Source organism: Clupea harengus, chromosome 19 (genome assembly GCF_900700415.2).
Source record: "Clupea harengus chromosome 19, Ch_v2.0.2, whole genome shotgun sequence".
In the NCBI taxonomy this organism is placed as follows: domain Eukaryota; kingdom Metazoa; phylum Chordata; class Actinopteri; order Clupeiformes; family Clupeidae; genus Clupea; species Clupea harengus.
In genome coordinates, this window is record NC_045170.1 from 11,929,211 (window position 1) to 11,946,075 (window position 16,865).

A 16,865-nucleotide genomic window follows, 5' to 3' on the forward strand; every position below is an offset into this window, starting at 1 on the left:
TAAGCAATCACTTAAAGACAACAGTCTACCAAATATCTTGACCATCATTTCCATATCTGCAGTATAATATAGCTATGGCCTACATGCCATTATCTCAAAATATCTAATGCTGAATTTCAACTCATGGCATCAGTTACAGGATAAGTGACAGGTCTGTACTCACTCTTGGGCCAAGTTCACCAGGGGGACCAGGATCACCAGGGAAACCAACAGGACCCTACAAAAATAAATGTGATGTGTTATTTTTACATGCTTGAAAGAGGCACTGCACACTTCAGTGTTTTTTGAGCTGTTGATGATATGACTGTACTGTCATTTTATAAAAATCTGCAGTTTATGAGTTGAAAATGGCTGAACATGCCATCTACTGTTCAAAATCATCCTGAACCTTTTAAGGCCGACACTGACGTAGAGTCAACCGTTTGGTACGTGTCTACGTAATGAGATGGGCGGCCCACCTCCCTCAACCCCTGCCCTTCCCAACCCCTCATTTGTATTGGCTGATTGAGGCACAGGAGTTTACGCACCCCTCCACCCACCCGCCCGTCTCCTCAGCCCCATGCCCACTTGTTTAGCAGTTTTCAAAATGACGCTGAGGCTCAGAGCTGGCGGTTAAAGTTACACTTTAAGTTTCAGTATCTTTGCATTGACTGACACGCATGGTTTTCACTCACAGGGTTTCCTTTAGGTCCGTCATCTCCGGGAGGTCCTCTTCCGCCTCCTGGTCCAGCAAGTCCGGGTTGTCCAGACTCTCCCTTCTCACCAAGCTCTCCACGAGGACCCTGTCATTAGACAGTATGGCTGTCAGTCATGGGCATGATCTGATGTAGTATACTTCAGGTATAAGTGGGATGAGAGCGGTAAACCATTACCTTCTTTCCTGGCTCTCCTCCAATTCCAGGTGGACCAGACTCACCAGGGTCTCCCTGTTAGTGAAAGATATGAGTGGTTAATCCATAGTTTCAGTCATTGTTAAAACTCACTCAACAAGCAAGCTGTGACACCTGTACAACCACCAACGATCAGGTGTTAGCTGATAGCAGAAACAATACGAAACTGTAAAAATAGTGAAATACTCCTTCACTCTTAAATTACTTTACTGATATTACCATTGGATTTATTTGCTACAAACATAGAGGCAAACAGTGTGTTTTGCTGTAAGGTTCCTCGAGTATGTGTACTCCATACCCACTAGCCTCACCAGTCATAAGCTACAAATTACTGGTGGTGTCAATTTGAACTCACATCCATACCATAGGTACACTCACATCCATACAATAGGTACACTCTTTTTTTAATCATACCTTATCTCCCTGGGCACCTAAGTTGCCAATACCTCCAGGAGGACCTTGAGGACCCTAATGAGGAAAAATCATACGAGCAGGGATAAAACAAATATTGGTCAGAATTATCATTAGGATACAGTTATTTAAATGTACACTTTAATTTGATCATATGTATGATTTAATTTGAACAAAAACAAACTGAATAGCTCTTTGACTTGAGAAAAATAATTGTTTTAACCAACTGAAACAAACGTGTTACAATCTTACTTCTGAGCATGCAGCATCATAATAATGTAGATATTGAAATGGCAATTCAGTGGTTAATTCCTCATTTGAACTAGTTCAGTGGGGTTTAAAACTAATCTAAAATGATATGCAGTCTAACATAGAACATATCATTAGTATACACCACCATGTCAGGCTAGAAATGGATAATTAAAGTTAATGATTGAATACCATGATTTCCTCTACTACAGAATATTATGTTATTTTAGTTTAAGGGTGGCCCTGCAGCTATATACTGAGAAGAGGAAATGACTCTCTTATCCTGTGTTGACACAAAAATGTAAAAATGATCTAAGACCTATTTTGTCTCTATTACTCTATAACTCTATTTCACCCAAGCCACGATACCTCGTGTCAGTCAAAGCAACGGATAGACAGTTATAGCCATGACAACAGGCAGTTCTCATATCAAACAGACAGACAAACAGAGAGATGGACAGACAGACGAACAGAGAGATGGACAGACAGACGAACAGAGAGATGGACAGAGAGATGGACAGTCAGATGAACAGAGAGATAACCCGAGAGATGGACAGAGAGATGGACCGAGAGATGGACAGAGAGATGGACAGAGAGATGGACAGAGAGATGGACCAGGAGATGGACAGAGAGATGGACAGAGAGATGGACAGAGAGATGGACCAGGAGATGGACAGAGAGATGGACAGAGAGATGGACAGACAGACAAACAGAGAGATGGACAGAGAGATGGACAGACATACGAACAGGGAGATGGACCGTCAGATGGACAGAGAGATGGACAGAGAGATGGACAGACAGACGAACACAGAGATGGACAGACAGACAAACAGAGAGATGGACAGGGAGATGGACAGAGAGATGGACAGAGAGACAAACAGAGATGGACAGACAGACAAACAGAGAGATGGACAGAGACAGATGAACAGAGAGATGGACAGAGACAGATGAACAGAGAGATGGACAGAGAGACGAACAGAGAGATGGACAGAGAGATGGACAGTCAGATGAACAGGGAGATGGACCGAGAGATGGACAGAGAGATGGACCGAGAGATGGACAGAGAGATGGACAGAGAGATGGACAGAGAGATGGACCAGGAGATGGACAGAGAGATGGACAGAGAGATGGACAGAGAGATGGACCAGGAGATGGACAGAGAGATGGACAGAGAGATGGACAGACAGACAAACAGAGAGATGGACAGAGAGATGGACAGACATACGAACAGGGAGATGGACCGTCAGATGGACAGAGAGATGGACAGAGAGATGGACAGACAGACGAACACAGAGATGGACAGACAGACAAACAGAGAGATGGACAGGGAGATGGACAGAGAGATGGACAGAGAGACAAACAGAGATGGACAGACAGACAAACAGAGAGATGGACAGAGACAGATGAACAGAGAGATGGACAGAGACAGATGAACAGAGAGATGGACAGAGAGACGAACAGATTTAATGAGAGATGGACAGACAGACGAACAGAGAGATGGACAGAGAGATGGACAGACAGACGAACAGAGGGATGGACAGAGAAATGGACAGAGAGATGAACAGAGACAGACGAACAGAGAGATGGACAGACAGACGAACAGAGAGATGGACAGAGAGATGGACAGAAAGATGGACAGAGAGATGGACCGAGAGATGGACAGAAAGATGGACAGAGAGATGGACAGAGAGATGGACAGAGACAGACGAACAGACAGACGAACAGAGAGATGGACAGAGAGACGAACACAGAGATGGACAGAGAGATGGACAGAGAGATGGACAGAGACAGACTTACATCTGCTCCATTGGGACCGGCTGGGCCACGGGGTCCTGGAGGGCCAGGAGGTCCCTGTGGGAAAAACACAAAGAGCCAAGTCAGCCATGCCAGGCCATTCATTCCATTGTATATATATATATACATGTATATATACATTTCAATTAATGATCAATATTGCTGTCCTGGTTGGATTTGTGGTGGATTTGTTGAAGATGTGTAGTTACAGATATGCTGTTGATACAGTGATATACAGATGTACACGTAATCCTTTGCTGTAAAACACTTTGAGCTGCATTGTTTTGTATGAAAGGTGCTATACAAATAAAGTTTATTATTATTATTATTATTATTATTATTATTATTATTATTATTATTATTATCAAGAGTGGTAACTCACCATTGGGCCAACGTCTCCATTCTCTCCCTTCTCTCCAGATGGGCCGGGCAATCCCTAAACAAAAGAAAGAACAGCTTCAGACACATGCATACAACTTCCCTGAGGGTCCAAAAGTGATATGCAATATATACAGTATGTTTTGAGTGGAAAAAAATAATGTCTATACCTGCAGACCAATAGGACCTGGAGGCCCTGGGAATCCTCTTGTTCCTTCATCTCCTTTGGCTCCAAAGATACCCTGCTGACCCCTGGCACCTGTCTCACCATCAGCTCCCTACAAAGCGTGCAATTAGAGGAATCAGAACTCAACCTGCATCAACTTCCAAACAAGCTAATGGAAAATGTGAACGCAATCAAAAGCTATTACAGACAGCATTTAGTCTCATACTTACAGCAGCACCGGGCTGGCCAACTGGACCCATTGATCCTGGTGGACCAGGGGGACCCTTTTGAATAAACAAACAAATATTTAGGGATGAGGAATATTGACAAAGACAGACCTTACAGGGAATAATAATAAGATATTCTTCATATATACAACAGCGAAGACTGCTGTGCTACTCACATGCTCGCCCTTGCCTCCCTTCGCCCCCTTTTGGCCATGCTCACCAACTTCACCCTGTTGGAAAAAGATAAACGTTATACATCACACAAAAAGACATCACTCTAGAAACCATTGTTCAGAAGGGGCCACATATTGTATTATAATAGCATCAGGGGTATTGGGGTCACTGGCCTTGTCTCCGTCCTCTCCAGAAACTCCTGGTGGTCCTGCGGCGCCGGGGAGACCCACTGGGCCTTGGAGTCCATCACGGCCACCTGGGCCCAGAGGTCCTTTCTCTCCCTGAGAGAAGAGAAGAGAGTCAAGACTGGATCACAGCAATGTGGTTGAGTGACAGGGACAAATGCAATCAACAATAAGTGACAGCAACTCATTTAGCCAATTAGTCTTTTAATCCAATACATTGAAATAAACCAGGCAGATAAAAATAGGTTAATAAATACACTTTATACAAGTAGAAATTAGGTGTGGAGAACAAAGGGAATTATGGCTTATACCACAACTGATGCTGAGACAGAAAGCTATACTATAGTAAAGGCAAAACATTTTGTTGAAATATGTCCCGTGACACAGGCTCTGTGTAGGGAGGACACACTTACAGGAACTCCCTTCTCTCCTGCAGCTCCAGGTGGTCCCTGGAGTCCTGGTCTTCCTGGGGGTCCGATGGGACCTGCTCCGCCCGCTGAGCCTCTCTCACCTGATGATCCCTAGGGTTAAAGAAGTGACATTTCATGACCACCAGTCCCTCTTATGAGAACCCAATGCGTGGGCAACAACAGACCTCTGGTAATACAATGTAAATATGTTTTTTAAAAGATGTTTGAGAGACTTACGGCTGGGCCAGGAGGACCAGCTGGGCCTTCACTTCCTTTGAGTCCAGGGCCACCCTACAAAAGAGCATAGCGGTTTAATACCTTCACATCACCACCACAGCAAATTAATGATCCCTGCTGAAATTGTGTGAAGCAATGACTATTCAACAAGTCTTTGTTTTTGTGTTTGGTCATTCTGTGGCCAAAAAAGAAAAATATAAAGCAACAGGTGCTGTCTTTTTTTGTCAATGTGGTCAAATAGGCCTTTGGTTGTGAAACAATATCCTAATGTTAGCATCTAGCATTAGCATTTATCCAGATGCATGCCAGTCAGCCTTCTCACCGGGGTTCCTGGCAGTCCTCTCTCTCCAGGGAATCCTCTCAGACCAGGGGGTCCATCTTTTCCGGGGCCACCTTGGGGACCAGGGTCACCCTTGGTTCCCTCCTTTCCAGAGGGTCCAGCCAGGCCCTGCTCACCTGGTGGTCCAGGGGGGCCGGGATGTCCACGCTCACCCATTTGGCCGGTCTCACCTGCAGGACCCTATGACGAGAAGTGTTGAGATCCAAATGAGAGGGGTTCTATTCCAACACCCAGGACTAATGTCCTTCATATCAATTAAGACACCACAAAAACAAGTGATACATGTTTGTGATCCACACTTGTGATTTATTATCCACCGGTCATTAAGAATTCAACCTTAATAAGTGTTGAATGGAAATGTTAAACATGGCAACAATAGAGAACAGTTAATTGTGTCTAATTAATGTAATTAACTAATGAGTGCAATTTACTAATCAACCATTAATTTACAACTGATACTATTGCAGAGTGTATATATATATATATATATATATATATATATGAGAAAAAAGCTCTCCTTGGATCGGTTCATATTAGGCGTATGTCCATTGCATTAATAATTAGGTTGGCTATCCCTTCTAACATATAGTCTAATCTAGGCCCTGACCTTATCATATAAGTGCTAAGTAGGCTCTAAATATATCACTAAAAAGGCTAGTTATAGGCTACTATACTATAATAGCACTGCCATTCAAAATTTGACCTGTAGTTGGTTATTTAGGTTTCTCGTTCCATTTTCCCCCCCTCAACCCCCTCAATTTATTTCAGACTGCATGTTTGCCTAAACAAGAACATTTCTAAGATCTTTTGAGATTCCAGCTACAACTCTTATCAGTATACAAGCTCGTCACCTCTGGCCTAGAACTCTTATTTTGCCCAATTTTTATTATTGAGTCAATCAATCAATCAACCTTTATTACTGAGTCAATCACTCTTTTAAGCAAGTTTCACATTTAATTAAATAATGTGATGTTCCTTGGCCTGTATCATTAGTCAGTCTTTACCTATGACTGTACAACTGCAAATGATCTCCAATAGGTCACTGCATAGCACATTCAATCTAGCAAATTTATATTAAATTGATTAATTATGTCCTAAAGACGGACATATATATGGAAAGAGAACAAAACTTTAGGCCCTTCAGTAAAAGTGATGTGGAAAGAGTATTTCTTTTCCGCGAGCAGACTGCCAAACTCCCAGTACCAAGGTCAGGGGTTTGAACCCTAAAGTTGACCCAGTCTGTTACAAAAAGGACTTACCTGAGGTCCAACAACACCTGGAGGACCAGCGGTTCCAGTCTTGCCTTGGAATCCCTATAAAAGAGACAATTAATTAGGAAATCTTAATGTCATAGGCTATTAGGGTCTCTCAGCCACTGATTAGCAATGAGTATTATGGGATGAACAGTAAATTAGTTCTGTTTTTTTTAAGCTTGATATTTCAAGCCAGGGTATGTAGCAATACACAGTATCCAAACAATGAGCTCTGTATGAAATGCCAATAAATAACCTTGTAACTTGAATGATATGAATGAATGATATGAATGAATGAATGTGTTATTGTAATAAGGCTTTACAACTTACAACTTCGCCTCTCTGTCCAGGGTGTCCGGGCAGTCCATCTTTCCCTGGTGGTCCCTTGGATGGTTTGAGTAAAGAGGTAAAAGTTTAAATATGACACATTTTCTTTTGCTAGACTGTGTAAATTGCATTAATGCACAATAGATTTTCTTACGGGAGGTCCCTTTGGCCCGGGGAATCCATTTGCTCCTTGAGGTCCTGGCAGTCCCTGTAAAGAACAGTTACATGATGTGAGTAATAACAGCAATATTTGAACAAATCGGATATGAAAACAGGTGTCGTCTCTGAGTCTGATCACTCACTCTCTCTCCTAGTGGACCAGGAGGACCGTCGCTTCCTGATGAACCCTGTGGAGAAAGACAGTTTAGTCAATTGGTTTACCTGAGCTCAGGTGTTTTTTTTCTTTAATGACCTTCATTTCCAGAATCTTACCTTAGCTCCAATCTTTCCGGTGGTACCACGAGGACCTCTCTGTCCCCTGGGTCCCTAGAAGAGATGGGAGACATGACAATTCAATTTCAGCTGAGACTGAATTAATGAGGATGGAAGTCAGGTGAAAAGCATGTACATTGCGTCAAGTAATCTGAGCTAAACTCAAATGAATTGTTCTTTATTCTTTCATATCAGATGACATTTAAACTACACAGAACTAAGTTGCCTATTTCGCACCACCAAAACAGTGATAGGTACTAGGTAAGTTAAACTGAGTAAATTATGAAGCTGAACTGTGGTCAAATAATACAAACATTCTACAACCGTAGAATTGAATTGACCTTAATTGGAAACAAACTCATCAAGACTCACTTGAATAGCTTTAAACACAAATCTAAGCTAATATAGCATGGTATGACACCAACTATAGTGAACTGAACAAAACAGGGTCATAATAAATGTATCATAACTTGTAAATCCATTTAAGTGAGCTGTGTCAACTTACAGTTGGTCCTCTCTGACCTCTTGGGCCAGGCTTTCCAATAAGACCCTACAAAAAGACAACATTTAAGGATGAAAAGTTAAAGTAATATACACTTTGACACTTTTTTCTCATTGTCAAATCTAATTATTTCTTCATGTCTGTGATGATTCTTACCCTTGCTCCTTTCTCGCCATTTGTACCAGGGAATCCTGGGAAACCGAGAGATCCCTGTGGACATAACAAATAAAGTCAGGTGTGTGAACACCTAGACCTCTTCTCAATTAAGGGAGTTAACATTGTCAGTCAATTATAGCTATTTCTGTCACTGACCTTGATTCCTTGTCTTCCAGGATATCCGGGCAGACCAGGAACACCAAGTTTACCCTAATGTCAAATAAAAGTTTTAGGATTAGACAATTGAAATGTATCTCACTTCAGAACAACATTATACTGCAACTATATACTAAACATTGTTGTGTACTTCAAATAAATGCAAATTGTAAAAAAAAATAAAAAATCTCGAGCATGACAGGGTAATTGAGATTGTCTTACATGGAGGACCAGTAATGGCTTCACTTGAAACCTTTAATGTGTTAATCTAGAATCTACATATCTTTGTTATCAGTGCCTGTTCTAAATGAATGATTGCTTTTGTTGACCCACCTTCTCTCCAACAAGACCAAGAGGGCCGAGCTCACCAGGGGGTCCAACACGACCTTTTGGCCCCTCTGGACCATCCTCTCCCCTGGGTCCAGGAACTCCCAACTCTCCCTATCAATCCATTCAATGCATTGTTATTAAATTAATTAAACAAATAAATGATTGTGTGTTCAGAATGCAAAGTTATCATTGATAAAACCTTAATGTACACAATGTTATCAGCATTAAGTGAAAATAAGAGGTAATATTGAAGGTTGATAATAAAATTATCAGTGTAAAACTGTAAAATGGCTACAGTCTGACTACAGTCCATATGCAAAACATAATTTTTGAAATTAAACAAAACTGTTGATGAAACATTTGATTTATCTAAGATTTATCTTAGATCAGAAGATCTACAAGTTGGGATTTGGTAGGCAACAACTCATAATATCTTTATTGGGATGTAGGTGCTTAATAAATCAGCCTTACTCTCTCTCCCTTTGTTCCAAAGTCTCCTTTGATTCCAGGGAATCCATCTTCACCCTAATAATCCAGAAAAATGACTTCATTAACATAGAGTAATCCATCATATCCATAATCCAACAATATAACATATTGATTACTTTAATGTTTGATCCACTTAAAAAGGTTTGGTAAAATTTCTAAATTTTAAACAAAGAAAGCACCATAGTTACTTGCATTACAAAAGGTAAAATAGTCTTCATGTATTCGTCACTTACCTTCTCACCCTTGTGTCCCTTCAGTCCACGAATACCTTGCTCTCCCTGTAATGTTTGTGTGGAAACTTGGTGAATATTTCAAACAGTGCAGTACTGTCACACAAACAAAACTCTGACAGAGAGAATATAGGAAACAATAGAACAGCGTATATAACTGAATTACAGGAATTGAAAAAGCATGTGAATTTGATAATTAGTTAGATTATGATTAGATCCAAATTATATAAAAAGTATATAACTAAACTGTTAGTCTGCTACTGTTTTGAAAAGTATTGTTTTATGTATAGACAAGTTAAACATGACATAAAAAGTCTTACCATACCAACACATTTAATCAAATATGGACATAATGGTATGGTTTTGTCATGATTTGTCATGATTTACCTTAATTCCACGTGGGCCAGGATAGCCAATAGTACCCTGAGGGCCACTGGGTCCCTAGAATATAATAACAAAGAGGACATTAGAAAAAAATAGATTATTTGACATTCATTCGATTTAAGTTGCTTTTAATAGAACAAATGGGATACGATGTAAGATACCACCTGTTTAAACTCTGCTAACTAACAATAAAACTAACTAATCTTTTGCAACCCAAGGAACTTTAAGGATGGAGACATTATATTAAATTGAAACCAAAACTGGTTATAATTTAAAGAGTTTTTGTGTAAAACTAGCAAGTTAAGTAGCTAACAGCCAAAAGGCCTGCCTTACAATCAACTACAAGAGCACAGTTAGCGCTGATAAAATGTAGCTAACTTGCTAAGATTTGAATTTTCAATATATTTGGCAACATAATGCAATTAAAGCTATTCTTAAATTTTTCGACTAAGAATCCAGTGACATAGTGAAAGCTTAAGCAGCAAGGGAGATCCACTGGGGTGTTTATCTCTCCTTCACATGATCTTATATCATCGAAACTGAATTTGAGGAAGTTATAAAAATTAGCTACTGCCAATAACACATTTCCTGCCAGTCACTGTCATGTAAGCTGATGATCTGATTTTACCGCAGTGCCTTTCTCTACCATATCAATAATGCTGGCTGTTCAATATTTGTCTATGTGCTGGTAATACACTGCTTGCCAAATATATCTAATGGTAACAAAATAATTCCATAATTGAATGTGGAGGGGCATTGAAATGGTGAGGGGATACAGTGGATTTATGTTAGAAAATACTGAAAAGGGTAGCATTTATATACATGTGCTGAGTTTCTTAATTTCATTTAATCCCTACTTATGGCTGATATAAAACGGCATATTCCATATCTCTGTTTGTTGACTAGATTAACTCAAAATACTTGTTTAAAGACAAAAATAAGTAACTATTAATTGTGTTGCTTATCTGAAGTCATTGATTCAATATCCCTCAATACTAAATGAATGAAGGCGCCCTCAAAGTCACCCTTTCATTCATGTCCACAGCTGGGGCATTCTTTTCACAAACAAAAGGCCCATAGATCATTTTTTTGTATTTAGTTAATGTTCCTTAATACAAAGTTATTCCCGGTTGAACATGATATTTAATCAGTGACGGCATTTGATCTGAACCCACCTGGTTTCCTTTGGTGCCACCAGGCCCCTCCTTTCCTGGGTGACCCTGAGGGTAAGAGGAGCAGAGATCAGTGGGGAGGCAGTCTGGACGTATGTGAGGTTGGTGATTTTTTTAATCCACAGCACAATGAATGCATACATTTATTGGTCTGCACAAAGCCTTGGGCCATACAGTGCTCTTCATGCATGACTTGACATGACAAAAAAAACTAATAATTGGGTCTTATCTGCTGATACTCATTTGTAATCTGCTGGAGAATTTTGCTCAATATATGGACGTTGCAGTATAATTTCAACAAGTATTCAATAAGAGACACATATAAAATTCAGTACGTTTTAGATAACAGCTGGCAAACGTTTTGGGGGCAGTAACTGGTTCCTTCTCACAGAGAAAAAAGGACGGTACTTACTGGGGGGCCATCGGCTCCTGGCATGCCTGGCAGACCTGGCTTTCCTCTTGGACCCTGGAAGGAAGCAAACAGGCGTCATGCCACTTCTGATGGACGGTGACAGATGCCAACTTAAAATGGCAGAGTTTATTTCTTAGTGTGTGTTTACCTTCTCGCCTGGAGGTCCACCAGCTCCCTGAGGTCCTGACATTCCCTGGAATTCCATGTAAATATTTCAGGTTAACATAGATATATTTTACACGCCACTGGATTCTAACTGATCTGCTTATAGGTTACATTAAAAGTCATTCAAAGTTATTTCGATTGCATTCACATCAGCTCATGTAACATTTAGTAATTTCATTGCATTTTGAATGTACAGCAATATGTATGCTGTCATGATAAATGAGGGCAATTTGAAGATCTTTTATGGAAGTGGCTATGCTAGTAAAATAACACAACTGCTACTAGACCAACCTGTGGGCAAATTAATGGAAGTCCCCTGTGACCATATACAATTGAATAAAGCTAGCTGTTTATCCAACTTTGTATGAAACAATGCTGTTAAGTTACATATGATGATTAACTAGTGCAGTTTATCAGTGCACATCTGGATGTGCTTTTGCTACCTCTGGGATGTTTACTAGGCAAAGTTTAAAGTCTATATGTCTAGCTATAATTATAGTCTGCCAATGCACTGGCCTATAGCATAGACATTCTATTTTAGAAATAGCAGCCTATTCATTTGATAGCCTGAAATGTATCAAATGCAATAGCCAATGTGCTCATCTAGCCTAAAGTACACTCTGAAGGAGTCCATTAGTATAGAAGCTATGTGTTATCACCTTTTCTAAATTTGTAAAGGCTTATATTAGAACTTCAACAGGGACCTCTGGCTTGTGAAAACCATCCTTCCAGACTAAAAATATGACTTGAATGGACGGGATAAACGTCCAACATTTCAGCCTGTCAAGAGACCAGCATTTGAACCATTACTCCGCCAGGACCACAGAGGTACCACTGAGTATAGGTACTACTGTTCTTGCGTATCTATATTGAACTTCGACCTCTTACCTGAGTTCCTGATTGACCCTGCTGTCCAGGAGGGCCAGGCTCTCCCTGGGGTCCCTAAAACAGAAGATCAGGAGTATTGATGGTGAGTAAGGCTACCAGACCATTTAATAGTCCAAACTTATTTTACTATTTGCTATAGATGTTACTGTTCATATTAACAAATATCATATCATTATGGTCGGAATTTTCTTTTACGACTTTTGTCTGACACACAGATGCCTCTGGAGAAATGTTTAACTTTAATAATAGAGCAAAGACCAACTAACCAAGTTTCCTTTAGGACCATGGGGACCATCGTTTCCACGCACACCCTACGAGAGAGATTGAGATTATTAGAGGATAAGTATATAAGTATGAATACCCTGATTTTTAGAGGATAAGTATATAAATATGATATTGTGAGTGCTTAAATACTTACAGGAGGTCCAGGGAGACCAGTGGGACCTTTGGGACCCAGCAAACCACGGGGCCCCTAAAGTACAGGAGAGAGGAGCAACAGACACAGGTGAGGAGATGGACACAAGAGAAATGGAGACACACTGTCATCACTGCGAACAATGCTGTGGTCCAAAATGTAAGACATTTGACCTGATTCTGTCTTTAGTCATATCCTTTTATATGACATCAATGGCCACTGGTTAAGTAAAGTATGGTCAAATTAGAAAAAAGATGGCAAGATAAAGCCAAAATGGCAACATGAATCAAAGTAATACCAGTATGGGGCTTAAACCTCAATACTGTAAAATATCCCCATTTCTTTATGAATGAATCACTTCCTGGTTGCATTTTGGACTAAATATTCCACAGTAAGCCAGTACAGATTTCTCTGTACTAGAGAGAGCACATAATAGAGTGGTGATGCAGTGTCTTCAGGTATACTGGGGGGAAAACATGAAATCAAAATCAAAACAAACCAACAATCAGGTATGATTTTAATGCTTAAATACTCACTGGTTCACCTGGACCACCTCTGGGTCCGATGTCTCCATCGTCTCCCTGGAAAAAAGACCGAGAGGTTCATGAAAGCAGAAGAACATAGATGTTATGACAGAAATGATTACCTCCTTCAATACCCACACCACTCTATGTTTAGCTATCATAGCATTACTGCTTAGACACATATCTTTTTCTAACACAGCGTCAGTACACGAAATGGGATGGCCGTTTAAAGGCATTTGTGGTATACATTTTCTCATGATGATTTTACACACCCTCTCTCCATCCTCTCCGATAGGTCCTGGAGGTCCCAGTCCACCTGTATTACCCTACAGAGCAGAAAACACAAAGACATATAAACGTTTGGCACTATACCTCACCCACGGTTTCCATCTTCTAGTGTGGTGTATTTGTGGTGTCTTGCCTGCTTGTATTTAAAGAATGGGCTTTAAATAAAATCGCACACTATAAGGAGATCAGTGTTCAATGCCAAAAGGAGTCCAGGGCTGAGGAGAACCTGAGGATACTCACCCGATGTCCTTTGTCTCCTGGTAAACCAGGTAGTCCATCAAAGCCACGGTCTCCCTAATAAGGACAAGTACACAAAGAGAAACAAAATTGAAATCATTTTCAACTATTTTCATCCATTTTTTTCTACAGTGGATGCATTGGCAGTGACATGCATCGTAAATAATAACTCATCATAAAGAGTACCACTTCATGATGAGTTTACCACTGTATTCCGTTTTTGTCTATATGCAATTTATTGTATAAGTTGTTGTGTCTTTTCAAACACTCACAACAAGTCCCCCTTTGTGGATAATAAAGTCAGGTGCTGATTGAATACATTCAGTTTTATTAAAAAGGTTAGGTGTACCTTGGTACCAGACTCTCCTGGCATACCACGAGCCCCGTCAGCTCCAGCACGGCCCTGTGAGGAGGCACAGAAACACATATAACTCCTTTACCGTTCAAGTCTACACAAAGATGTCAGCTGACTCCACTCTGACACAGCACAGTGGCTCGTGTACCCAGTTCATTCCTCACTCAAACACCTAGAGTAGGCGATTTATTTTAGAGGCATGTTTGTTATATGTCTATTTAAGTTCTCTTTACATCCCAACAGCAATGAGTAAATCAAATGCTTTGACAATAAAAAGAAAGAAAATCCATCATCTTTGGCAGTCGCAGGGCTGTAAAAGGCCTGTCCAATCACTGCATTCGGGTTGGATGGCCTGCCTGTCTTCCTACCTACCCACCCACCTTTGTGCACTCTGCCTGTGCACATGACTGGAGTCCTCCACAAGGCTAAGCAGCCATATTGTCACACAAGAATGGTATAAAAAGTGCAGAATGGCTGCAAAAGTTCAAGGGCTGTGTACCAAGGCCTCCATGGTTAACAAATACAAACTCTTTGACACAAACTTAGAAGCACAGTCCGATACGTGGGTTAAGGGAGTTGTGCAGGCACAGTTACCCAACATGCCTCCTCCTCTCAGTCTGGCTGACAGTCAACCAACCACTCAGCCACATAAGTCTGTGGGCAGCAATGGAGATACGGACGAAAGGGTCCAAAGCCAAGCTTGACAGTTCAGTAAAAGCACCCACCACAGAGACAGGAAGCCAGGAAATTGTTGGTTTGTATTTGGTTTAGCATAACAAGCTATAATCCATTTATAACTTAGCTATAACTTAGCCCAATGCAGACCCAGCAGGTCCGGAGGTAGCAATGGCGACAACTGAGGGAGTTAAAGGGCCTGAAAAGTGATGCCATGGTTCCTGTATTTTTGTTGGACAGGTAATTATCTGGTTTGTTGTACGATTATACGATGTAGCAAATGTAGCTAGCTACGTATGTAGCTTATGTATTAGCCCAACAGTAACGGTTGTGGACTATGTAGCTATTTTTACACGTAACGATACCTTGTATGTAATCTGTGTATATGATGTCTGCATTGTAAAGTTAGTTGTGTGCAAGTGTCGTTTTAGGGTATTTATCTTTTGTTGTGGATGTTTTATAAATATGGCGATGAAGCTTATTTGTGTGTTTGATAGTTGTGAGACATGTGAATGAGAGCGATGACAACGATTGGCTGTGCTCCCCTCCCCAACGCTCTCGCTTGTGGACCCGTCTTCACGCAATAGTTCATGTGTTTTGGAGGAGTGGCATTGGAGGGGTCTGGAGGAAGGGGCGGATTTTTTTCGGTTGTATTGTTTTCAAATATAGCTTACTCTTGCAGGTTTCTCCAGCATCGCCTACTCTACCTTTAAGAAAGACATGGAACCTCAACTGTGGCACAGACCTCCACATTTCTTTGTATGCAAATACAATGACTATAAAGGCTTTCAAATTCAAAACCTACCCTGCGTCCAGATTTGCCAGATGGTCCAGACAATCCCTGAGGTCCTCTGGGACCCTGAAAATAAAACAACAGAGGTGTCCCTCATGAGCCCCCAACATCACATACATCACAACAAATAACAACCATAGAAGTGATCCAACAATTGTGCAACAATCATGTTTTTAGATGCATAGTCAGTGCGTTTTTGCAGGTGTGGGGGTTCGTTACCTGAGCGCCTGGGTCTCCACTTTCTCCCTTATGTCCAGGACCACCGGGAGTTCCCTAAAATAGATAAAACCCGTGTTTTGTATTTTCCATTGTACCGATATTTTATCATTTTCTGTAACAAATGTATAGTGTTAATAGTTACAGTCCTTTGTGTTGCAGTGGTCGTAACTCAAAAACATTCTCTCTGATATTTTACCACAACAACTTGAAGCAGTAAGAGAACCAAACGGGAGTGCAAAGCGATTATTTTCTTACCACAGGTCCGTGACGGCCGGTATAGCCCATTGGGCCGGGAGGTCCTTTCAGAGCAAGCTGAAGGGTGAAAGACAACATCAATTACAGCGTCTAGCTGGCATTTACCTAGTGCTACTCTCTATTCACACCGTCACTGGTCGGCGCACAGAAGTGATTTAGACTCTACAGGAGTGTCCACAGAGGGAAGGTGCTGCTTACCCGAGCCTGAGACAGGATAGCCTGGGCCTGGGCCTCTTGTGCTGAGGCGGCTGGGCCTTTCTCTCCACCGCTGTTTCCAAAGCGGAACTATAGGGAGAGGGGTATCAGATTGGTTCTAAGTAATGACACAAATTACTGTTTACGAACCATAGACAAGACCTCCATGAAAATAAGGGGGAAAATGAGTAAGAGTGAGGGTCGGACACACAATGAGTATGAAGTGTGAGTTGTGTGTGGGCTGGGATGGGATGGGTAAAGCTGAGGTATAGGAGACTCACGGGCAGCATGACGGAGGTGCCAGGAGGTCCAGGAACTCCATCAGCGCCAGGCAGTCCAGATTTACCAGTGGGACCCTGCAGGAGGACAGTGCTGTGGTCAGGTCTTTTTTTTTTAAGATTTATTTTTGGGCTTTTTGCCTTTAATCAGATAGGACAGTGAAGGTTTGACAGGTAATGAGCTGGAGAGAAGAGGTGGGATCGGGAAATGACCGCAGGTCGGATTCGAACCTGGGTCCCCGTGGGCGTTCGAGCCCGTTCATGGTCGGGGCTG

General features: G+C 41.3%; 1 protein-coding gene across 1 annotated transcript in view; it reads right to left on the minus strand.

Annotated features, from left to right (window-relative positions):
* col11a2 (collagen, type XI, alpha 2) overlaps positions 1-16,865 on the minus strand; it is a gene marked incomplete at its 5' end in the record, with an annotated part of 36,809 nt that overhangs the window by 6,174 nt on the left and 13,770 nt on the right. The window contains 40 exons of the mRNA XM_042710732.1: positions 164-217; positions 675-782; positions 873-926; positions 1,305-1,358; positions 3,348-3,401; positions 3,727-3,780; positions 3,893-4,000; positions 4,119-4,172; positions 4,292-4,345; positions 4,463-4,570; positions 4,888-4,995; positions 5,122-5,175; positions 5,444-5,641; positions 6,721-6,774; positions 7,045-7,098; positions 7,196-7,249; positions 7,344-7,388; positions 7,474-7,527; positions 7,979-8,023; positions 8,132-8,185; positions 8,288-8,341; positions 8,621-8,728; positions 9,089-9,142; positions 9,340-9,384; positions 9,724-9,777; positions 10,896-10,940; positions 11,305-11,358; positions 11,453-11,497; positions 12,358-12,411; positions 12,624-12,668; positions 12,776-12,829; positions 13,309-13,353; positions 13,569-13,622; positions 13,825-13,878; positions 14,171-14,224; positions 15,657-15,710; positions 15,864-15,917; positions 16,119-16,175; positions 16,317-16,403; positions 16,595-16,669. Of these exons, the coding sequence (XP_042566666.1) occupies positions 164-217; positions 675-782; positions 873-926; positions 1,305-1,358; positions 3,348-3,401; positions 3,727-3,780; positions 3,893-4,000; positions 4,119-4,172; positions 4,292-4,345; positions 4,463-4,570; positions 4,888-4,995; positions 5,122-5,175; positions 5,444-5,641; positions 6,721-6,774; positions 7,045-7,098; positions 7,196-7,249; positions 7,344-7,388; positions 7,474-7,527; positions 7,979-8,023; positions 8,132-8,185; positions 8,288-8,341; positions 8,621-8,728; positions 9,089-9,142; positions 9,340-9,384; positions 9,724-9,777; positions 10,896-10,940; positions 11,305-11,358; positions 11,453-11,497; positions 12,358-12,411; positions 12,624-12,668; positions 12,776-12,829; positions 13,309-13,353; positions 13,569-13,622; positions 13,825-13,878; positions 14,171-14,224; positions 15,657-15,710; positions 15,864-15,917; positions 16,119-16,175; positions 16,317-16,403; positions 16,595-16,669 (2,568 nt within the window). The remainder of the gene's footprint in view (positions 1-163; positions 218-674; positions 783-872; positions 927-1,304; positions 1,359-3,347; positions 3,402-3,726; positions 3,781-3,892; positions 4,001-4,118; positions 4,173-4,291; positions 4,346-4,462; positions 4,571-4,887; positions 4,996-5,121; positions 5,176-5,443; positions 5,642-6,720; positions 6,775-7,044; positions 7,099-7,195; positions 7,250-7,343; positions 7,389-7,473; positions 7,528-7,978; positions 8,024-8,131; positions 8,186-8,287; positions 8,342-8,620; positions 8,729-9,088; positions 9,143-9,339; positions 9,385-9,723; positions 9,778-10,895; positions 10,941-11,304; positions 11,359-11,452; positions 11,498-12,357; positions 12,412-12,623; positions 12,669-12,775; positions 12,830-13,308; positions 13,354-13,568; positions 13,623-13,824; positions 13,879-14,170; positions 14,225-15,656; positions 15,711-15,863; positions 15,918-16,118; positions 16,176-16,316; positions 16,404-16,594; positions 16,670-16,865) is intronic.